Source organism: Erigeron canadensis, chromosome 4 (assembly GCF_010389155.1).
Source record: "Erigeron canadensis isolate Cc75 chromosome 4, C_canadensis_v1, whole genome shotgun sequence".
NCBI classification, from domain to species: domain Eukaryota; kingdom Viridiplantae; phylum Streptophyta; class Magnoliopsida; order Asterales; family Asteraceae; genus Erigeron; species Erigeron canadensis.
The window spans coordinates 42,056,777-42,080,766 of NC_057764.1; the positions used below are offsets into that span (position 1 = coordinate 42,056,777).

Genomic DNA, 23,990 nt, shown 5'->3' on the forward strand with positions numbered 1-23,990 from the left:
TATCAGCCCAACAACGTAACATACCAAGATTTAAGCCCATTCGTTTATATATAGATTAATTAGCATTTTTTTTTCTTTTAATTAATATTTTCTCTAACATATTAATGATCAGTCAGTGTAAAAACTTTCTAAAAGTAATAATTATTCGACTATCATATGTCTCGGTCGAATATCACTTATGGGGTATTCTCGTAGAGTTGTTTTTTTGGCACAAAATCAAGAGCATATAAGGTTGCTAAAGAGTCTTTAATTTGAGTTTGTATATATATATTTTTCTTTTGAACAGGAGTTAGCAGTTAGTCTTTAGTATTTTATCTCAAAATGTGTAAATACTATGGAAGTTGATACTCTGTAGAATATTACTAGTACTTAGGCCTCTCTTAATAAGGCTCTTTCCAAATCTCTTCCTCAGCTCTTCCTAAATGCCACGTCAGCATTAAGATCTCTTCCTCACCGGCCTCTTCCTAATTTTTTTTTTTATTCACCTCGCACGCTCCCCCGGCCCCACAAGCATCTCGTCCAACCCATTCCTATTTCCGGACTACCTCCATTTCGACGAGCTACGAACGGTTGGTGGCATTAGCTTCCAAAAAGGACAAGCGTGGAAGGGTTTTGGACGAGCTCGTCCTCTCTCTACTACGAGCGGCCTTAGTACGTGATAGAAAGAGGGAATATAGAGAAAAAGGGACTTTTCAACTTGGGATTTAGGATAATTTGGTCAGATCTAGGTTCCAATGTGTACATTATTTTAACATTTTGTTTTGATTCAAGAACATGCATGGGGTTGAGAATCAATCAAAGGGACACTGGTCTAGCTAGCTGCTAGGCTATGTGCTATGTACCATAACTTGGGAGGGAATCAATCAACCCAATTAAGTAATCAAGTTGGGGGTGCATTCCGACAACTAACGAAGACTACAAAAAGTATCAAATATAATAGAGGTAACAAATTTACACATACATTATTGACTAAACATTCTTTTGGATCGAATGAAAAACTTCATTAACTTGTGACGTATAGTATATTGAAAAAAGTTAAGCACTAGCTTCTATTAATTACAACAATATCGTAACTTGGTAGGAAATTAATTGTCCCAGAAACTTGGATGTGATTACTAATTAATTAGACGGTACGTATATGGATTCTATTTGTATGGAATGGTAAGTTTTGGTGTGCATGTGGTTGATATTAAAGATCCCTTGAAAAACATAAGATCTAGATGAAAAGAACAAAAGTGCAAAACAGATGTAGAAAGACAATAACCAACTGAAAAAAAGTGTAGATCAACCACAAGAATAAGATAAAGGCTACACAAATAGATCTATATATTCTCAATATATATATATATATTCTCTCACCCATGCATGCATGTGTGTGACACCTATGTCTTTTTTGTAGCTTCTTGCTTTAGTGAACAATAACTAGTTGTCTAGTTGTATGTAGTAGCATGTTTAATTTATTATTGATTTTTGGCAGTGTGCAAGTGTAGTTAAAAAAGGTCATGTAGTAGAAGTAGAATGACAACCAAGTAAGTATATTCTCAAGATTTGATGATTTATGTTGTGGATGAGAGAAATCTATGTGTGGGTGGTGGGTGTTTTGTTGCCTTGGCTTTCTGCTGCTCTAATCTATCTTATTTTCCACAACCGGATAGAATCATAAACACACTTCATGATCCCCTTGTGGGTCATAAATAGACAGATTGGCTTATTGGGTCCCACTACCTCACATGTCCAGCCCCTTTGAAGAATTGAATCCCCCCCTCCAGGGCCCCACCCCAAACACATATTCTTTGCATTCTTTACTCTACACCCATTCCTTCTCCTTTCCCTATTTATATCCACTTCTAGCAACCAATAAGCTAAAAAGAAAAAAGAGTTAATTAGAGAAGAGACACTTGAAGTAGCTATTTATTTGAGTATATAGTTGAAAGCTTATTGCAAATTAGAAATTAGATGGAAGTTGTTGAAGATGATTTGTTCTTTGCAGACTTGAGTCAAAGGATCTCCCTGTTGATCATGGATGATGATGAAGACCCTACTCTTCACTTGCCTCCTGTTTCTTTCCAGGTTTATATACACATATCTCCCTCTCTCATATGTAAACATTCATGAAAAGAATTAGAAAGGCTAAGATGGATATAGGGATATCTACTAGTGAAAAGAGAGATTTCTTCTATAGTCACTAAGGTTGACTATGACAACCCCTGGCTACCCGCAAAGCGGATAGTGGTCCTAAGATTAGTCGGTTTGCAAAACGAGTCTAGTTAAAAAAATTATATATTCCTAACAAAATCTTTAACACAAACTATACTTATTAAAGGTGACATTTATTATGTGTCTCTTTTTCACTACTTATATTTATATGCATGTTCTTTTTTTCTCCTCTAGGCTCTCTCTCAAGCAATCCATCCAATCCATAACCATCAACCAAGTTTTCATGATCAAAACGCTAGAAGAGAAATCAAAGGAACCGGAGTATTCATCCCACGATCTTCGACTAATCCAAGAAGGAGTAAGCAATCAAGATCAAAGTCCTCAAACACAAGAGTTCAAACTCAAAGGCATATTGATACTTCAAGTGGACATTTTTCTCATGAAACTTACTACAATCACAATACAACTAACCCTTCTTACAATTCTTTAAATCATAAAAAATGCTATTAATTAACATCAATCAATTAGCTATATAGTACAATAAATTTCTATACAAGTGGATGTACATGCAACATCAATTCATCATCTAATGTGTAAGTGTGTATTTAATTAATATTTGTTACATCTATTTTTATGGAAAGATAAGTGATTTTTCTTCTAGCTCTTGAAACCCATGAGCCTCATCGTGCACTATATATTGATGGTGCATTAGAAGTAGAAGAACTTCGCTCCCGTACGTGTCAATAGAATTTTGTCAACAATAATTGATTTTAAGTAATCTTGTAACCCCGTAATATTGTAACCCCGTGATTATTATTATATATATATATATAGTGTTGATTGAATAAAACTCGTAAATGTTTTAATTAGTTAATTAATTATTGTTATCTTGTGGTTAATTAATATCTTTGAAATGTAGCTAATAAGTGTCTCGATCTCTGAATTGTCCAGCTTGACTATTATTTGTCATGTATTTTATTCTTGTTGTCCCTTATAGATGTTAAAGACTGCTTGTTCCAACTACATTTAGATTTAGGCATCATAGAAAGATTTCTACTTGTGAATATCGAAAAAGAAAAGAGAAGATTTGAATCCATAAGATTTATATATCTTTTTGGTAAAGGTACTTTACATATTAAACAAAAGTGTTGGGCTGTTTTCAAGCCACAAATATGCCATGTTATACATATCGAATCACATCCTCCTAATTAATAAAACACTTATATCCACATCTATATGATGGGGCCGGGCCACTATATATATGAATTGACGACTCTTCAATTAATTATCATTTATCACCTTCACAAGATCGGTGTCCATCCTAGTACGTTATAATACATTACTACTGAGTATATATCAATTGAAATATATATACTCTCTACAGTCTACTCCTGTGAGAGTTTAATCTATGATATATATATTGGTTGAAAAACCAACGCCCAACACACATAGTCATGTACTACTAGACTAGTATAAGCTAAAAGCTTAAAACAGTGTAAAGATTTTTTTATTTTTTTTGTTAAAAGATTATCATATATTCAAATAATTAACTTTGGTTCGCCCACATCAGGTCGTTCCGATTTTATGTGTGAGAGGTAAAAACCAGCTAAATGAACAGCCAAGACGACCAAACACTACATATTTATATTCTGTTAATAAGAGGTTTGCATTTGGGCTACACCCTCAATCAACTCATCATCTACACGTTCGGAGCCTTTTTTCCCCTTTATATATATGATATATAGTTTTTAGACTGATGATATATTTATATTTAATTTGATATATGGGATACACACGTATTGTATTATTCTAAGTTGTTTAATATTTTGATTATTATGCAAATTAAGCCACAAAGAATAATGGCGATGTTTAAAAAACAAGATGTATCATGCGAATGGAACAATCCAAGCGATTGGCCATGTGCAATGTGGGTCACAGTCCCTGTCACGTGCTTTGCCCAATCAAGGTCGGACAGGCATAGACACAATTGGGTATTCAACTTATAATCTATCCCATTCCTATCTTCTATTAGTTGAACCCCATATACAAACTTTTTTTTTTTTTTTTTATGAAATTGACCATAACTGTGATAGTAAGAAAAATCAACGAAATTGACCATAATTTTGTTAGCATTATTTAACGGGAAGGTTATCGTTTAAACGTTTTTTTTCTATCTAATTACTAGGGGTGAACTTGCTTGAGCAGGGGTCAAAAGAAAATTGATTGTATTTGTTGGCGATTCCCAACTGGAGATGGATGTTACTCTACGCCACCAAACAATCAGAGCAAAGTGTGTGAGTGTGTGAAATCATCTGTCTCAAATGAGTGATTGAGATGAGTATTTATAGAGGTTAAGGAGACAAGGTCCGAGTACTTGTCTCCTAAGACCCATTAGTACGGTTTGGAGTTTGCTTAATTAAGGACATACTCTCCTTAACGGGGATTGGTTTAGCATTACGTTAATTTGTCAGGTTGGTCAGTTGTAATGCCAAATCAGAACCACTGCCGCTGGTTGTATCAGTCATGGTGGCGTTGGTTCAGTTTTAGTTGATATGGTTGGTGATTTCAGTTTGTAGATGATGAAGCTAGAACCGTTATTGGAGGCTCTGATACCATGACAAAAGATAAGAATGAGAAACTGATTATTTGAAAAAATGATTGTGTTAATATTACAATGAATCATAGCCCCTATTTATACATGAATTTCATATGTTAATTATGGAAATAAAATCAAGCAATGATCTTGCAACGATTCTTTGTTTGCTGCCTAAGACGAGATCTTCTTATTTTGGGAAATGATGATTTGTTCTGATCCTATAATCTTCTCAATTCTAACATCGACCACGTGTCCCTAGCTCAAGTGATGGTCCACTATATTATGATGCCAGATCCGGAGCATGATCCAGATCATGTATCCTTTTTTTCTCTCGTGGAGGTAAGCTATCCGATGCTACATTGACCGAGTCATGATGCTGAATAGGCTGGTTACAAACTATGACTAGGATGATACACTATCAGTTATACATTCGTAAAATTTAGGGTGATGTGTATTTTATCTCTTCAAGACTAGAAATCAAACTATGTTTGACTTTTTGTAAAACTTAAAGTGATGTTAATGTTATCTGTTGAAAATATTTGTTGCCTCGATTATAATTAACAAACTGTGACCCTCAAACTAAATAAATAAATAAAAAAAGAAACAAAAATAAGTGTGCCGATAATAACAATAATATAAGTAAAAAGCTGTTATCAAGATTTTTTTTTCTTCCTTTTTAAATTAACATCTTAAGATGATCATGAAAGAAGAATAGGTAACAACTATCAAAGTACTAGTTAGGTGACTAGTTGAATTCAAGTTGATATGGTGCCTCATCAATCAAGATGGTTGTGGTCCATCCAAGTTTTAAATGGGACACAAAATATGTGTTTTAAGTATCTGGCTTGTGGATTGTGATTGAGTTTGTCGTTTGAAAAAAAAAAAAAGGTGCCAAATAAAGAAAAGAAAAAATAAAGGAAAAATTAAAATGACCAACAAGTGGAATCAATAGTACTCGATCGATCACTTGTTAGCAGCTTTGATACCATGTACAACGAGAGATTAGACCTTCCCTTTGTTGCAACTTTTAACTTTTAGGTTGGCTGCCACATGAACATGCATGTTCTAACCTTTTTACTAATTTGATTGTTTTCTTCCCCATTATGACGACATCTCACCATTTAGTATTAATAATAACTAGTTCAAAGATCGAGTTTAATATTTGGGTTATGAAAAAAAAAGTATTGGGCTTTTAATTTGTTGATAAATCAACTAGCCATGAGCAACTAAAACTTCACTTTATTATTTAGCTAGATTCGTTTGTTGTTAAGCTTGAACCTTATGAACTTGTTTTGAATCGAATATTCCTATTTTATTACCATGTTTCAGGCTACACAATATTACTCAGTACTATTGAGTTACTTGTTTGAATCGGTTCCTAATTAAAATTTCCCAACTACAATTCGTATAATTAATAAATGATTAATTCTTCATTATGTCTTTGCCTCAATTTTCAAAAAATTTAAGGCTTCCTCCTGGATGTCCATTTTTTAATTATTTTGTTTCGTGAAATTAAATCATTTTTTCCCCCTCGCGTAAGTACCCTACCTCATCAAACGTAGCAAGGACTATTTCATGATTTTGCAAGGTTCAAAGCCAAAGACGGGGCCAGTGGGAGGCTAGACGGAGTCGATTCTTAACATTAATTAAGGGGCGCTAGTTGCTTGATTAGGAGGGGCTAATTGAAGAAGAATATGTTGATTCAAATGACATTGGCACGTTAAATGGATCTCCCTGTTAGTGTAGAAAGATTCTAACCAAGTTGAAGAAACAAATGAATATACTATCTCTAGATGTTGTCTTGAAGTCTAAACAGTTCAAGATTAAAATATCAATGATGTTAGTTAGATGCATGGATGTTTCCTCAAAAGAATCAAAGAATATGCAAGACAGAGACTTCATGATATACAATTGGATGATGATTTAGCTGATGTGTATATTTAATTAAATTAATAATAATCTATAGCTCTACAAACAAAACTATTATTTTTACTTCTGAAAAAATATAAGGAAAATGTAGATGAGCCCAAATTAAGGCAAAGGCTCAGCCCAATAAAATCATTAAAAAGTTGGGTCCCAAAAAGACTAGTCCGAGGCAAAACAAGAATTTAATGATTATTGACTCTGATAGCCCAATTATGGGCAAAACCAGCTCCAGCCTTGACCTGTTTATTTCCACAAAAGCCCAAAACACAGGGATTTTTAGAACTTTAGGCATGGGAAGTGATATTCCTACAACATAATTTTTCCAAACGAATGTATAGATTTTTATGCACGGAATACAACTGCATAATGTTGGTATTGTTGCAGATGACAAAAATTTGTTGTAGGAATATCATTTCCCTAGGCATGGATCCATGAAGCCTTGCATGTGAAAACCTTGACTCCAGAGTTATTTTGGAAACAATTAATACATGGATGTTGCATCTTTGGAAGAAAATACAAAGATTGTCTAAGTTCCCTTCGAATTGATAATAAGTCGCAAATAAAATTTTTGCCTTGAACTTGAGATGAGGATTCGGAAGATCAATACTGAAGGCCATCGATATAGATCATGTGTTGACCGTATAAAGATAGGCCTTCGAATAAGGGAATAAACCATATATCTGACAAAATATATAAGATGAGACTAAAATCTAATATAGAAAAGAAAAGAAAGAAAGAAACTGTCTAGTGCTGTCTTTTGCGGGTTTTGATCCCCAATAACTCGATGGTGTATGGTGGAGGTTAAGATGTAGACAGACCTTACCTCTACCTAAATAAAAAGACTGCTTTCATTTTCTACCTAAATGGTAGAAAGGCCCTCCAACCTTTGCATGGAATGAGGATCGAACCCATGACCTCTGTCTCCATAGACGAGTGTTTACCATAATTGACCCAAACTATGCTACTTGAGAGACTAAAATCTAATATGTATATAAAATAAATACTTCAATTACAGAAAGTACAAACCATGGTATGCAACTATACATCATGTACAAGGAAGGAATTGAGTATGGAAGAAATAATTTTGGGTGTGCAAACCACTTCTCAAACAACTTTTAAATTACAATATCACACTCATACTCTTTATTTCTGATACGTTTAACACATAATAATGACAGAATTATGGCGATATCTACCACAATCATTATAACTTCTAACGGTTATGCTAGCCAAAAAGGACAGAATAATCTTATAGTTATGTTGATTTGACGTAATGTACATATGAAAGAGGATCTTAAATAAGATGCTTCCGAAATCAAAGGGTGAAATCTGCTAATAGGACATAGTTAAACACTTTCTCTTCCAAAGTTGATCACGTGGACAGCATCCAATGCCCAACGGGCACCACTCAAAACATGCTGAAATCGTCAAATCTGACATGTACATAAATGTGAAACACATGCATGCTATTCCACACTAAAACTCTCACATATGTTCTGAAAATTGTCTGAAGAAAAATACCTAGTTAACTCAGTGGTTAGAGTAGTATTGCTTTCATACGGCGGAAGTCATTGGTTCCGACTCCAATACTAGGTATGTCTTTGGGGTAAGAGATTTCAAGTATAATTGGATGAGGTTTCAAGTTGAAGAACCTAGTGAGCTATCCCAGTTTAAGTTCCATCACGAATTAATTTGAAGGCAAATCTCGATTTTCAATTCTTGTTATCATCGATCTTATTTTATAATTATATATGCTAGCTAGAAAAGCTTCATAATTATTCAATTTAGTTGAACGCTTTATAATTTTAAACTCAACTATATCGAAGAATATTTATAATCGATATCAGATCGACTTTTATACTCAGAGCTTTATAATTAAAGTTTGGATCGAACAAGCAAATTATATTCAAGTTCAAACTCGAATATAATAAATCAACAAAAACTTGACTCGTTTATCAGAGTCTAAACGAAAATTGTGACATTAAAAGACTGGCTTAGTCGTGAGAGTCATTTTTAATTAATGTGTTACATTACATATAGATATGATTGGTCGATATATACTTGTATAACATATATCTAAACGTAATTAGTAAATTATTTTCGTGTAAATGATTTATGTTATCTGGGCATTCTTGTAACCGTATATCAAGTCACATGTCGGGTGACAGCAAATATTAGAAGATGGTGTAAGTCTTGACATCCAAAATTTTCCTACTCACCAACCCACCACGAGAAAGGTAGACCCTATATCTTTAATATGGCAGTACTCATTTATTATTATTTTTGTCTCCAAAGTTGCTTTTGATTGCATTAAATTATATAGTTATGTCGATCATTAGAATTTATTTAATTAGGCTTTTATTTATTTATTTTAGTTATTGTTTAAAGTCAAGATGTTTAAAATAATATATAGTAGTAGTGATATAAACGATGAAGGCATGTATTCGGCAAAATTCGAATATCACTTTCGAGGTAGACTTAAATTTTAATTTATGTGCATCTTATAAAAGTTCTTGGCTTTGTCACTTTGCCATGCCTCACCTACAATACATATGTATTTATGCATATTGAGTTCGTTTCCTTTGCTATTAGATATATATATATATATATTGAAAGGAAGAAACTTTCATGAACATGGAAGGAGAGGTGAACAACTTCATTGTGACTTGGATGGTAGTGTTTGCAAGTCTCTTATATTCTTACATAATTGGCAAGTTAATACCAAAAGGCACGACTAGACTTTTGGCTTTATCAATTGTTATATGCCTTTTTCTTTGGTTTCCACTTAAGCTAACCACCATGCACCTTGGTGGATTAACCTCTTTTTTCATAGCATGGCTTGCAAACTTCAAAATCCTTCTATTTGCTTATGGAAAAGGTCCCCTTGCTTCAAATCCACCGCTCCCATTGTCACGCTTTATACCCACTGCGTGTCTCCCGATCAAGCCCGCTTATAGTACTCCATCTCCGGCATCAGGTCCTCCAACAAGCTCTATCAAAAAAACCAAAAAATCGGTGAAGTTTCTTTTGGTCAAGGTTGTGTTGTTTGGATTGTTACTAAAGGCATATGACTATGGTGAATATATTCATCCACACTTGAAAATGTCATTATATGGCTTTCATATCTACTTCATGCTTGAAATAGTCTTAGCCATGCTTGCATATGTGGCTGGAACCTTAGTGGAAATGCAGCTTGAGCCACAATTTGATGAGCCATATCTAGCTACTTCCCTTCAAGACTTTTGGGGCAAAAGGTGGAACCTTATGGCTACAAACATTTTACATCCAACTATATATGACCCTGTCCGTTCCATTTCTTCGCATTTCTTGACAAGAAAACAGGCCTCTATAGTCGCGATTTTTGTAACGTTTCTTGTTTCAGGGTTAATGCACGAGTTTATATTCTATAACATTGGAAGATTACAACCTACAGGAGAAGTTACTTGCTTCTTTTTATTACATGGAGTATTGTTAAGTATTGAAATTGCCATCAAGAGAGCAGCCAAAGGACAATCATATATGCCTCCAATTTTGTCGCGAGTGTTAACTTTGGGATGCGTGCTCGCGACTGCTTTTTGGTTGTTCTTTCCGCCATTTTTACGATTCACACCAATTGTTCGTGGATGTCAAGAGACAGTCGCATTTCTAGAGTTTGTAATAAATGGTCGGCTAATTAGCCCCGTGAATGCTTCATGTCCAATTATATTAAGGTAGATATATCATATATGTACGTTATCATTAATTTATTTCATGATTTCAAACGTTTTGTATGAATGATGATAATTATTCGAGGTATTTTTATTTTTCTTTCTTACTAAAACTTTAGCTTTGATAGGAATTTCAAATTTCAAGACATGTTCCCAATTAAGGTTTTGTTGTATAATATGGAGTAACACGGAACCGAAAATCAGTACATAATTATGTTGAAAGAATGTATCAATACCCACTGCTATAAAGCCGTTAGACAGTCCCAACTCGCAAGCGTACAAACAGAACATATAATCATATATAGATATTGAAATCTACTAATTAAATTACCATTTTGTTAGGATCTTGAATGTAAGGGAACTAAAATAGAGAAAATAAATAAATAAAAAAAATAAGATAACCGATTAAAAGAATGTGAGGAAACTAAAACAAAAAAAATTAAGTGAAAAAAAAACTCACTTAATACCAACGGCGGGTATACCTTCTACAATTAGCGCGCCCATGATCAACATAACTACATCTAAGTGGCCAGCTTCTAAAATATATGAGTCATTAGGGGGAAGTGAATGTGTGACATCCAAATTGAGTGAAAAATCATTCACATTTTGATTTTTTATTTTATAAAAATCAGGGCCCATTATTTATTAATTAATATTAAAATATTAATATGTGAGAAGTTTTTTATCCAACTTAGGTGTGTGACAACCCCACACTCACTTTTTCCGAGCCATTATTATAACTTGAATTATTAATGTAAATTTATCTTTACTTCTATATTTCTATATTACTTAATAAAAATTATAACCCCTATGTTGAAAGTTTACATAAATGTGATATGTGAATTGACCAAAATACCCTTAATGAATTAAATCACCATCAACCCTCAATATTAAATTACACCATTAGTCCATTATATTAGAAAATATCTCTACTAACCCCTTTAAATCAAATACTTTTACCTACACCAATAGATGTCGCCACCACCATCATCGCCGACTCGCCGCCGCAATGCACGGGTATCATGCTTGTTTTGTGTGAGTGTGTTTTTTAATAATTCAAAGTCCAAATCTTACAAGACTTCCTCAGCCCATATATATAAATACCGTCAGCCCAAGGCCCAACCATCTCAACTCTAAAAAATAATCCATAACAATTTTAATTGATAGCAAAATGCAAAGGGTGGGAAAAGAAAATTAGTAACTAACAAGTCTCTCAGGCTCTCAGCCTCTTTGCTCAGCCTAGCTTCATTACACAAACTGGATTCTGAACAAGGTGACTGTAAGCACAAATTCTAACTTAAAAATTTACAATTCTGTAAACCCTAATATTTGAATTATATATTACTTTGAGTTATTACTATGAATCTATATATGACTATAAATTGTTTATTTGTAATAATCTATCTATAGATTATTAAAGTTAGACAATGGATGCGTTTTGTAATAAAGCAGATTACTTGATTCTGTTTATTTGGAATCCCTCTCTATCCTGCACCAGATTGTTTTAGTTTTAGGATTAAGATCAATGATATTCATGAAAGTATAATTTTAAAGAAAAGAGACACAAGTGGTATGTATGGAGGTCAATTTCTTTTCTGCGTTTGCAATTGGACAAGGTGAAAATCTTTACCTTCTAGTTTTTATGTATGAACACCAACTGTTTGATGAAATTCCTCAATGAAGATTTTGTTATTATTATTTGATAATAGTCGTGGGACTAGCTTATATGTTCTAAATTGATCTAAAATGAATAAAGTTTGTTGCTTTTATCAAGAAAAAAGAATAAAATTATTGCCTCCGTCACTTGGGTCAAGAACGGTAGAAAAAAGAAGTTGGATTCTTGTGATGCATTAGTAGTCATACCAAAAAAAATCAGAGAGGGATTTAGTTTAGGCTATCCTGGGAGAGTTGAGCCTGTGGCTTTTACGTATGGTGTTGTGGATTAATGAGCCAGTGGTTAACTGGTTGATAACTCTCCAGCAGCTCATTTATCAGGCTGAATTGTTGTATTTTGATAGATGATAGCGAAAACTAAATATATTTGAAACTTTTGAGTATGTTGATGTCTTGTTGATGGTCTCTAAGAATACAAATGTAGATGTCTTCAATGTTTGATAATTAGGCCGGAACTCATACATAGCATGCTTATCACCAACATCTGTCATTACACGTTAGTTTAGATCTGTACGAATAAGACTTCTATACGGCCTTTTAAGTGCTTATTTGTACCAACCTGCAGCAAAATTCTCCCCTGTTAGGCTGCCGAGCACTTGTTCTGTTCTTAAGACCTTGCAATCAGGTCTTCTATAGTCGGGCATCATTATCACCCAGTCATATTTGGATCAGGTCAAAGTCCAAACATCTTATACAATTCAACACTGAATTATACTGCTTTATCAGAGCAAAGTATAACACTTATGAGTTTTATGTTTTTTTTAATTAATTTCATGCTTTGTGTGCATCCGAGTCATCATTCAGCAGCCTGTTGCTAATAAAATTGTACACCTTTTCTACCTTTTTCCTAATATATTATCTTGGTGCAGCTGATCATAGGCAGTGATGGCGAATAGCAAGTATGAGTACGTGAAGTCGTTTGAAAACGAAGACGAAGTGATGTATCCGAACTTGATTGTAGTTCGAATTGATGGTCGCAATTTTGAAAGGTAGACCTGCTACTCTAAAAACTTACATATTTTATTCAGTATTAGGGTGGGGGCCTATAAGATTTTGTATTTTATCTTATTTTCTTTCATTTTGAGAAAGCGAAGTGTATATAAATACGATTTGTCTAATTTGTTTTTGATCTATGGATTAAGTTTTTAACTAAATGTGAAAGAGGAAGTGTCTTGGACAGTTGTATGACTGTGGGATACACATTGCCATATTTATCGTACATTACTGAAGTAGAAATATATAACAATTAAAACTTGTTCATGTTTCTCTACAAGAAGTGTTTTTTAGGGTCAAAGATATGTTTACATGAAGAAACCCTTTCGTAACCCTTTTTGAGCTGGATAAAACTGTCATATACTGTTTATTTTCTATGTGAAAAACTTTTGCTATGATCACCATCTACCAAATCTGGCAGATTTTCTGAAACTAATGAGTTTGAAAAACCTAATGACGAGAGAGCTCTAAATCTGATGAACTGTTGTGCTACCTCAGTGTTGGAGAAGTACCCAGATATAATCTTGGCTTATGGTTTTAGCGATGAGTACAGGTAAGACCTCATTCTTTATTTCTTATTGATTAACATATAAGAAATTGTTTTTGACTTCCTAACTTAAAATTCTGATTCACTATGCAGTTTCATTTTCAAGAAGGAAACCAAGTTTTACCAAAGGCGTGCCAGGTGATACTATTTTTCTACTATTTATGTCAATTAGTAATATTTTTTGGTATTAGCCTTAACAGTGAAGTTGACACTGCAGCAAGATACTGTCACTCATTGTCTCCTTCTTCACGTCTTTATATGTGGCAAATTGGAGAGTGTTTTTTCCACACGCGGAAATGAGATCTACGCCTTCATTTAAATCACGAGTCATATGCTGCCCATCAGTCGAGGTTCTTCAGGCATATTTAGCATGGAGACAAAGAGAATGTGAGTTATTTATATTTGAGATTGTCTATACATCTTCATCTTCACCTTTAGGCTGGCTTGCATTATGTGATCTTAAGTAATCAGTATCACGTAATTAACTCATAGTGGTATATAAGTTAGTGTTTGGATGTGCTTCTGGTGTTTGCAGTTGTAACATTCATAAGGTTGGGTGTTTGCAGATTCTGGTTACTTAAGATAATATTTATAGAAAGGCCTGAAATGACACTTTTACACAAAATACAAAAGACACCTTGTGAAACAGGAGTTAATGTCTCACAATTTAGGTTAAAAGAAGGGTTATATAGTGTTAGGAACAGCCTTAGCCTTAAGCACAGCGGAAGCAAATCAGCAAGATGATAATACAAGAAAATATAGATAAATGACACACGAGATTTAACGTGGTTCGGCCCCAGTGGGGGGCCTAGTCCACCGACTGCAACTAGGTTATTTTATTATGCTCTAAACCATTAGATTACAATTACATATGAGGGATATATATAGATGACAGTTTAGGGTTAATAACTTGGGGAACAAGTTACGCTTAAACGGGCCTACTAATCATCCAATAACCCAGCCCAAATAGCCAGACCTTCAAACCCAAAATATAGGTCATTTCTTTTTACCTCTATGTAAGCAGCCCTGTTAAGCTGGTACGAAAACTGATTATTTAAAACTGATTTTTTTATATTTCCGTCCAAGGCTAATGTGCCTTGGATGATCCACATTTCAGGGTCATCAAATTTGAACTCCTAAAAACTTAGCTAGTGTAATTGATATTAACAGCTTCTCTAAACATCTAGGTCACAGCAACAATCAGTATAACACTTGCTTTTGGATGTTGATTAAAAGTGGGAAATCAGAAAGAGAAGCACACGAGATCTTGAAGGTGGGTATCATTAGCTTATATGTTGTTGCACTTCAACTTTATATGCTTAAAGGATATTCCATTAAGCAAAAGTACACGATGATGATTTCCACTGTGGAATCATTTTTTTCCTCAAGAAAAGTCCACGATGATGTTAATGTGAAGTCTTGGTTTCAAGAGTTTTCCATTCGCTTGATCTCATCAACCTTTCCTCTTCATAATCTACATTGTTTATAGTTTATTTTAATAAGTTTGTGCATTTCATGCTGCTACTTGTGTTTTGTATGGCATATATAGGGCACTCAAAAGCAAGAAAAAAATGAGATTTTATTCAAACAATTCAGCATCAATTACAAAAACCTTCCAAGCATGTACCGTCAGGGATCTTGCATTCTCAAGACAGAGGTGTCTCGTACTTTTGGATTCCACATTGCATTTTTTTTTCTTCTTCAATTAATTCTATAACTTGATATGCACTATTAAGGTGCTCATCTGCTCATGTCACACAACTTTCTAAAACCTGATCTCACCTATCACTCAGGTTAATGAAACCTTAAAGATCTATGAAAATGAAGCCCCTGTAAAAAGACTGCGGAAAAAAGCTATAGTTGTCCATTCAGAAAATATTGCTTCAAGAAGTTTCTGGAATGGTTATTCCTGTCTTTGCAAGGAGCTAGGTAGTTTGGAGCAGAATGTGAATAATATTAAAGCAGAGTATGTGAAATCCTTTCAGTCTGATAACAAGTTGTTGCCATTTACCTGGATCGTCGTAAGAATAGATGGCTCTCATTTCCACAGGTAAAAAAATATTTCCATTGGGGGATTTATATGATTTTTTTGTTAGTTTGACTGTAGATTTATATTGACTTACCTGATATCTGATTTTTTACAACTAGTACAGAATACTTATGTCAGAAAAGCTGAGGTTTTTTTCTTTCCCTACAGCTAGCTAAAAATAACTTGAAACTATTTTACTTAAATGATTAAATCCTGTTAATACTTGCATTTAGATAATAAATGAATAGACATTTTGAAGTAACGGAACGCTCCAAAGTGGGTAGTTTTTTTTGGTTGGGTTAACCAGAAGATTTTTTGTCATATAAAGTTTAGTTATATATATATATATTATAGTTCGTGTGTTAAACATGAAACTAATAGTCATCTGTTTATATTTATAAACAGTTTCAGCAGGTTTACGCATTCAAAGTAAACTTTGGGATTGGTTTTGAGATGTTTTTTGTGATATATGTTTTTGAACTCTTTTACCCCCTGGAAGTAAAATATAACTTGAATCGACTCATTCACAACTAAATGGGTTGGACTTATCACTAGTTGAGCTCCTGTTGCCAAGCAATGCCATAATTTGAGCTTGAGCCTAGGTTACTTTACCTTTTTCTATATGCTTTCTTATTTTCTTTTCTATTAGATTTTCTGAAGTTCAAGGATTTGAGAAGCCTAATGATGAGCAAGCTCTGAAACTTATGAACTCATGTGCAGTTGCTGTTTTAGAGGAATTTAAAGACATTGTATTTGCGTATGGAGTGAGTGATGAATACAGGTAAGTTTGTTTAATAAAGTTGTTTACTGATTAATTTTATGACACCAATGCACTTTGTAGTTACTGTCAACATCTTTTTAACCCACAGCTTTGTATTGAAGAGAAATACTCAGCTCTATCAAAGACGTGTCAGGTCCGTCTTCTTTTTTTTTATACCATATGTTTCTTCAAGCGACTGGAAATTGGAAATTTATTATCCTTGAAGTGGAACTTTTATTCTGTAGCCTACTCTATTCGTATTCTCTGATATCTATCTAGCAGAGATTAATTTAGCCACCTCTTTTTTCTATTGCGGAACCTATTAATCCATGCAGTGAAATAGTATCTGCAACTGTTTCGTTCTTCTCTTCAACATATGTGATGAAATGGAAAGAATTTTTCCCCCAAAAGGACCTGAAATACCCACCAAATTTTGATGGAAGGGCTGTGTGCTATCCATCATATGAGATTATTCGAGATTATCTGGCTTGGAGACAAGTTGACTGTGAGCAAATCTTGTCCTCCATTTCTTCTATCTTTTATTATCATTATTATTATTATCATTTGGGAGTCCACTTGTATCCAATCGGTATGTGACCTTTGGTTGCTAAGTACTTGACAACCATAACAAATCTCTTCACTGAGCTTAGCAAGCAAAGGTCACATACCAAATTTGATTCATGATGAGACAACATATTGTATAAAGATTTATCACAATGCCTTGTTTCTATTTTCAAAAATAAAGCACATATATCTATCATTCATTATTCGTTAGAAGACATTTTAGAACTTGTTTCTTTATCAATACACGTTTTAATTTGTATAGGTCATATAAACAATCAGTATAACACTTGCTTTTGGATGTTAGTCAAGTCTGGCAAAAGCACAAGGGAAGCTCAGAGCATCTTAAAGGTTTTCACTTTCTTGTAACTTGAGTATAATTGCTTAGAAAGTGTTCACGTAAAAATATGATAATGATGACTATGAAATACATCCAACCGTCTTTCTGTTTTGCCTTTTGGAACTCAAATCTCATGACATTTAATCATAAATGTTAAGCAATATGCATTTATAATCATGATGTCCTGCCTTTGACTAACTGGTCCATGGTGTTCAAGTCCACCGATGCAGGAATTTAAACCTGGTAAAGCTTTCCTAATAGAAGAGTGTCATTTTTCCTCCTTTTTTGCTCTGGTCAAGTAATATGCTTTCAGATGAGTCAACACCGTTAGTTGTAACTCGTCGTTGGCTCATTGTCGGGTGACTTGTAGCTAATTACGAATGAAAAGGCCGTGTTTCTTTTTTGGTTTTCTCCCTTCACACAAAGATTTATTTAATGGAAAATAAGTGGGTCCAAGACTAGTGGTTGGTTGGTTAGTGATGCATTGGGGATCCTTTAAGACATTAGTGGTTGAAGAAGGTTTTCTAATGGGGCACTGACAAAGACTACTTATTTATTTATTGCAACCAAGATACAGTTGCATCAAGTTATTGAGGAATTGTTTGTTTTTCAGGGCACTCAAAGACCGGAAAAGAATCAGTTGCTCTGTCAGTTATTCGCCATAGATTACAACACGTTGCCCATCATATTCCGCAATGGCTCTTCTGTATTTTGGGACAAGGTCATCTCTTTCTCTATCTATTAAAAGAAATATTTAGCGCCCATTACTTTCTATGGCAATACCAATCTTAAGTTTTTTGTTTTATTATAGTTGGACATTGCAAATGCAGTCTTTCTTGTAGACTTTAAGAATCCTTAGCAAAACCGCCAGGCTTCTTAAAACTGTTTATCTGGAATCATTTTAACTATAAACTTTTTTTGGTAAAAGGGGATTTAAACCCTTGTTAGCTTTAAATTTACCAAAATCATATAAGGTCCTGGCATACTAACTTAGTGTTAGCATGACAATTACAATACCATGCACAAAGCGCAAGAACTAAGCGTACTACTAATGTAAAGCGACATGCCACTTTACATATCCATCAACCTATCTAGACGCAAGATGGAAACGACTAAACAAAAGTTACAAAACATAACCAAAAAAACAATCACTTCAGGACTAAATAGGAAGCTATATCCTGGTGGGCAGCTTCCACTTCTCCAAGCAATTTATAACTCGATCATTACGCTTAAACTCGATCATTTTAACTATAAACTTGTTGATTCCTTGAACGGTTTCCGAAAGTTGGATGATTCTAGTAATGATTAATAGATTTGATTCAGTGACCAAAATAGTATGAGAACCTAGTACGCTCTTTATACAGCAATAGTATTATGTATGTTCAATAAACTAAAGAATACATATGCAGGAGACAACAGTGATGGATAATGGAGTGGTTGCAAAGTGTCATAAGAAAATAGTTGTGGAACACTTGAATATAATTGAAGATGGCTTTTGGGCAGCACACCCACTCATACTTGAAGAGATGTCCCCGAGGTCCTAATCTTACATTCAACATGGCACATAGGCATGCCCAGTTGCCCACCAGACACCAGTCCTCCAAAATAGAGTAAATCAGTGTAATCTGGATAGTTTGACCAGGCTGGCCCCTTGTTTTATATATGGTCAACCATTTTGGTTTAATCTAACCTGACCATTCGTCCATTTGTATTTATGCCATATCATCTAAAAAATTTCATTTGTTAGTGTAACCAGTGCAGCAAGATACGCTGTCTTCTGTTACGGACCAATTGCTATCAAGTTTCTTGAGGTTTTTTTGTTCGTTTATCTATATTCCCTTATAGTACAAACTAGGTATTCTATTTTTGGAATCTCTTAATCTCTTAAAACATTTATAACATACATATTTTATCTATTAAATTACCTTCGGTAACTCTTTAAATCATATGAATTATTTTACACCAATTATCTATCTTACTCGCTGTTGTTGCCACAACAAGTCGCCACCGCCACTACCGAAACGTCGCCACCTACACTGACGCATTGCGCGGGTATTCGTCTTGTTATAATTCAGAGGAATGCTAGAAAATGCAATTTCAATCTTGTAGTTGTAGGTTTATCAATACGTTCTAGTTTAACTAACACGCTTTTGATAGGCATCTTTCATATTGTGAAATTCGCTTTTGATAGGCATCTTTCATATTGTAAAATTCATCTTACAATCGAATGTAGGATCGATAACATTGATACATCAAGATTCAAGAGTCATTTTTTAATGATAACTAGCCACAACGAAACGATTCAGGCAATTAAAGAAACAACAAAAATCACACTTGATATATACACTTAATATATACCTTGGATAATCCAATGGTCAATGAATCTCCAATGTATTTTTTTTTTTTGGGTGCACAAACCAATGGAAATTCAGCTATCAACTTGAATGATTTATATCTCAAGATAGGAATAGACGTCTTCTCAAAATCAAAAGAAAAAAGGGAGGTTGTTGCATAAGAAAATAGATGATTTGGTACAAGTTAGAAATCGATATTATCGAGCTCATATTGGTATTTAGTTTAAGAGCTTAATATTGGTATTTAAGTTAAGAGCTTAATTGATGATGTCGAAAATATCTAATGAAGGCTTTCATGCTCTAAATTTAATTGGGTCGAACTTAAAATTAAGACTTAGTTGAACTCTAAAATTGAGAAAATAAAAAATAAAAAATAAAAAAATTGCACTTTCATGCTCGAGTATGAAAACAAATGCTCAGTCTAGCAAAGATTCAAGTCGAGTCAGGTACTTGAGTCGTGCTTTTGCCTCGCACTATATCGACTTAACTTTGCCGGATTACTCCCTTAGGTCAAAATCGGAATAAGTATGCAATTGTCTCTAAAGTTATGACAGCCCGAGCACAAGTATGACCCATTTGCTTCCCAGAAGCCATACTCAGTTACCATCTTCCCAAGAACAATACTCGTATAATAGAAGATGAATGGACTTCTTCATTATACTTTAAGGAAAAGTAAATGCTAATCTTTCAAAAAAAAAAAAGGAATTTAACTTGATAGTTGGGCAGGGGCTGCGCGAACGCAAGCCCCCACTGGCACAAATTATGATGTAGGCTCGACCACTTGGGCCGACCTTAGGGTAGCACCCCTCCGTCAAGTGCAATGGAGGTCACTAACCTAGGCCATGGACCTTTATGATCATCCATTGACCCCATCCAGGTAAGTGCCTAATCCGTTTCCTTCTGTCCCTTTTTATAAGACTCCCCCTTTGCTTCACTTTGTTCTCTCGAGCGATGTGGGATGGAGGACTTCAATAGTTCAATGTATCTTTTTTCTTCTTACATTTTGCTTTACGCCTATACCTCTTTCAATAGTTTATGGAACAAGCATATCAATTACATGCCAAAAAACATTAAATCTGTTGGATAAAAAGGAAAAGTCCCGGTAGCATGAATAATTTCAACCATCTTGAACATCAGGCCCATGATATTTTTTTGGTTGGATGTGTACTTTCCAGTTGTTTAAGTATATTTGTAACTTTGATTGGTTGGTTTTAGATTAATTTACTGTTTCATAGTTATATCCCCCCTCCGGTTTCCTTTTCTCCATCCAAAAGTTGTTTTTCTTAACAGCCCATCTAACTTTGTGGTGAGAATAATTTTGATTTGGTTTAGTGATAAGAATTGTGGTTTTGAATCATATGACCGACCAGTGGAATATAAATTGAGGAATATAAAACTTTGTTGTTTATTTGTGCTGGTGAATTAATGCATACAAGAATTATATGGAGGAAAGACAGAAGAAAATATTATGTCATTTTCATATATATTAACCTTCCAGCTTCTTTTTTTCTTATCCAGCTAAATTGAAACCATACAATTTGTATCTTTTTCTTTTATATATTTTGATGTACTATATGTTATGTGGAGTTCGCTGCACCAAACATTTCCTTTTGGCTTTTAGTTCCACAAATTTATAGTGGACAACTATTTTGGAAAAAAAATTTGATAAAATTAGAATGACAACTTTCAAATAATGTTTGAATTGCATTATTCAAAAGTGAGAACGCAGGTGGTAAATTTTTTTATGAATTTTTAAGAAATTCATATCATACCGACTTCGGTTATTAAGAAGTTCGTAAAGATCATTGATGTAAACAAAACATGGATGATATGGCTTAAACATGTAAAAAAACAGCCGAAGTACGATATAGGAACGCTCATATAACACATGAATCACATATGGATTTAATTTTTAATGCTGTTAGGATAGACGATATATATGTACTATTTCCGGAGTAAAATTTATAAGATAATCACTATATATATACTTATAATAATAATAACAATAATAATAATAATAATAATAATGATAATAATAATTGGTTTGGACTTTTGGGTAAATGACGTCTATTCCTCTTTGTTTATGTCATTTGACTTTTCATTTATAGTGATCTTTATGTATTTGTTTGTCAACCATTCAATCGTTGATCATGAAGTATATATGTATTAATAAGCCAAAGTAGTTACACGTTATAAATAAATAAAAATATATAATATAATAATATATAAAAGATCTTTAAGCAAAATATATAAATTGGAAAAAAGTTGGAAACTTGGATACCCGAAGATTCGCATATCACTTTCAGGCAGACTAGACTAGAAATTGTTCTTTTATCTTTGCTTTATTGATTTTTTAAAGTTCCTGTCTTTGTCCATATTGGTCACTACTGCACCTTCATATATTGACTAATAACGAAATTCACTTTCTTTGTTAGAATTAGCTAGCTAGCAATTGAAAAGGGAAAATTATCACTACCATGGAAGGAGAGGTAGAAAACTTCATTTTGGTTTGGATAGTAGTGATTGTAAGTCTTCTTTATTCTTACATGATATCCAAGTTGATACCAAAAGGCACAACTAGACTTTTGGCTTTATCCATTGTTATATGCCTTTTTCTATGGTTTCCCCTCAATCTAACCACCATGATCCTTGGTGGTTTTACCTCTTTCTTCATAGCATGGCTTGCAAACTTCAAAATACTTCTATTTGCTTATGGAAAAGGTCCTCTTTCTTCGGATCCTCCTATCCAATTGTCACACTTTATACCCATGGCATGTTTACCAATCAAGTCTTCGTCGGGCCATACAAATTCGATCCAAGCGACCAAGAAAACAACGATGAGAATAGTTTTTGTGAAGGTTGTGTTGTTTGGATTGTTACTTAAGGCGTATGATTATAGTGAATATATTCATCCATACTTGATTATGTCATCGTATTGTCTCCATATGTACTTGGTACTTGATATGGTGCTAGATTTGATTGCATATGTGGCTCGAAACGTGGTGAAAATGGAACTTGAGCCACAATTTCACGAGCCGTATCTAGCTACTTCCCTCCAAGACTTTTGGGGGAAAAGGTGGAACCTCATGGTAACTACCATTCTTCATCCGACTATATACGAGCCCATTCGCTCCATTTCTTTGCGATTTTTGTCAAGAAGATGGGCCTCTGTAGTTGCGGTTCTTACAACATTTCTTGTTTCGGGGTTGATGCACGAGTTTATATTTTATAACATTGGAAGATTAAGACCTACAGGTGAAGTGACTTGCTTCTTTTTATTACATGGAGTATTGTTGAGTATTGAAATTTCTTTGAAGAGAATAGCTATAGGAAAATTACATTTGGGTCCAAGTTTGTCAAGACCATTGACTTTGGGAATAATTCTGGCTACTTGCTTTTGGTTATTCTTTCCACCATTTTTGCGTTTCAAACCTTACGTACGTGGATGTCAAGAAAGTGTCGCATTTTTGGAGTTTGTAACAAATGGTCGGCTGATTAGCCCTGATAATGCTACTTGTCCCTTCTTATTGACTTAAGAAGAAGATGATTCTCCTATATATAAATTCTACATTCGATAAAGTAAAACAACACGAATATTTCGTATCGTATTATATATATGTTTACATTTTCAATAATTAAGTATCGCTTGTGCATAAATAAATGTCGCTTTAATAATTTACAAGAGAATGTAAAAACATACACACGTATTAGTTTTATGCATGGAGGAACATGATCATAATTATGTTTTTAGTTGGCCATATATATATATATATAGTGGCAATCAAATGAGAACAAATGAGAACACTTAAAAATTATATTTTGATGCATTAAAAGTCCATAAAACTGACATAGTGCATAACTAATTATCATTATTTAAGTGTTTAACAACACATAGATCCATCGAAATCGAAAAAAATTACGTATTTTGTTGGATGCATCATTTTGATGATATGCATCCAAGATGGATGCACAAAACAAAAAACGTGATTTTTTCGATTTTGAATGATCAAAGTGTTGTTAAACACTTAAATCATCGTACATCAATTGTTTTGTGAATCTTTGTGCATCAATTTAACCATGATCTAAGTATTAAGATCTTGTTTTATTTGTTTTATTTTAATATTTGTTTTACGATAACCAACCCCTATATATATATATATATAAGGGACCCTTATTTTGAGAACCCATTTTTTTGTAAGAACCGTGAGAACTCCCAAATCATATACTTGTTCACATGTTATTTTTGTTCATTCACATGTGAAACGTTATAAAAATATATGTTGCAGAAATATTTTTTTCCAAAACCTTACATATAGCCGTTTGTCACATGTGAACAAAAAACATGA

The 23,990-nt window shown here is 33.8% G+C and overlaps 4 protein-coding genes and 1 non-coding gene across 8 annotated transcripts; 4 read left to right on the forward strand and 1 right to left on the reverse strand.

Annotated features, from left to right (window-relative positions):
* Window positions 1-1,854: 1,854 nt before the first annotated feature.
* Window positions 1,855-3,007, forward strand: LOC122596470. Its single transcript, XM_043769050.1, has 2 exons — window positions 1,855-2,070; window positions 2,392-3,007. Exons 1-2 carry the CDS (start codon window positions 1,957-1,959, stop codon window positions 2,665-2,667), a joined length of 390 nt encoding a protein of 129 aa, XP_043624985.1. The 5' UTR covers window positions 1,855-1,956; the 3' UTR covers window positions 2,668-3,007.
* Window positions 3,008-9,247: 6,240 nt separating this feature from the next.
* Window positions 9,248-10,482, forward strand: LOC122598407 (acyl-CoA--sterol O-acyltransferase 1-like). The gene has a single exon (XM_043771005.1). The coding sequence runs from the start codon at window positions 9,308-9,310 to the stop codon at window positions 10,391-10,393; it is 1,086 nt and encodes a 361-aa protein (XP_043626940.1). The 5' UTR covers window positions 9,248-9,307; the 3' UTR covers window positions 10,394-10,482.
* Window positions 10,483-11,574: 1,092 nt separating this feature from the next.
* LOC122595645 (tRNA(His) guanylyltransferase 1-like) lies at window positions 11,575-19,104 on the forward strand. Of its 4 annotated transcripts, none has more exons than XM_043768056.1 (14): window positions 11,575-11,665; window positions 12,930-13,049; window positions 13,475-13,606; window positions 13,694-13,738; window positions 13,818-13,987; window positions 14,788-14,873; window positions 15,150-15,257; window positions 15,394-15,650; window positions 16,279-16,410; window positions 16,499-16,543; window positions 16,725-16,894; window positions 17,216-17,301; window positions 17,904-18,011; window positions 18,700-19,104. In XM_043768056.1, the coding sequence occupies exons 2-14, from the start codon at window positions 12,946-12,948 to the stop codon at window positions 18,832-18,834; spliced, it is 1,578 nt and encodes a 525-aa protein (XP_043623991.1). In that variant the 5' UTR covers window positions 11,575-11,665; window positions 12,930-12,945; the 3' UTR covers window positions 18,835-19,104. The 4 variants fall into 4 exon arrangements, with proteins under 4 accessions (XP_043623991.1, XP_043623990.1, XP_043623992.1 ...); XM_043768055.1 differs by having other exon boundaries at window positions 11,575-11,659; XM_043768057.1 differs by having other exon boundaries at window positions 11,575-11,659; window positions 18,710-18,796.
* A 1,262-nt stretch (window positions 19,105-20,366) lies between these two features.
* Window positions 20,367-20,529, reverse strand: LOC122598705. Its single transcript, XR_006323697.1, has one exon. It is a non-coding gene; the product is annotated as a U1 spliceosomal RNA (small nuclear RNA).
* Window positions 20,530-22,049: 1,520 nt separating this feature from the next.
* Window positions 22,050-23,229, forward strand: LOC122597933 (acyl-CoA--sterol O-acyltransferase 1-like). Its single transcript, XM_043770525.1, has one exon. It carries the CDS (start codon window positions 22,122-22,124, stop codon window positions 23,178-23,180), a length of 1,059 nt encoding a protein of 352 aa, XP_043626460.1. The 5' UTR covers window positions 22,050-22,121; the 3' UTR covers window positions 23,181-23,229.
* Window positions 23,230-23,990: the final 761 nt, after the last annotated feature.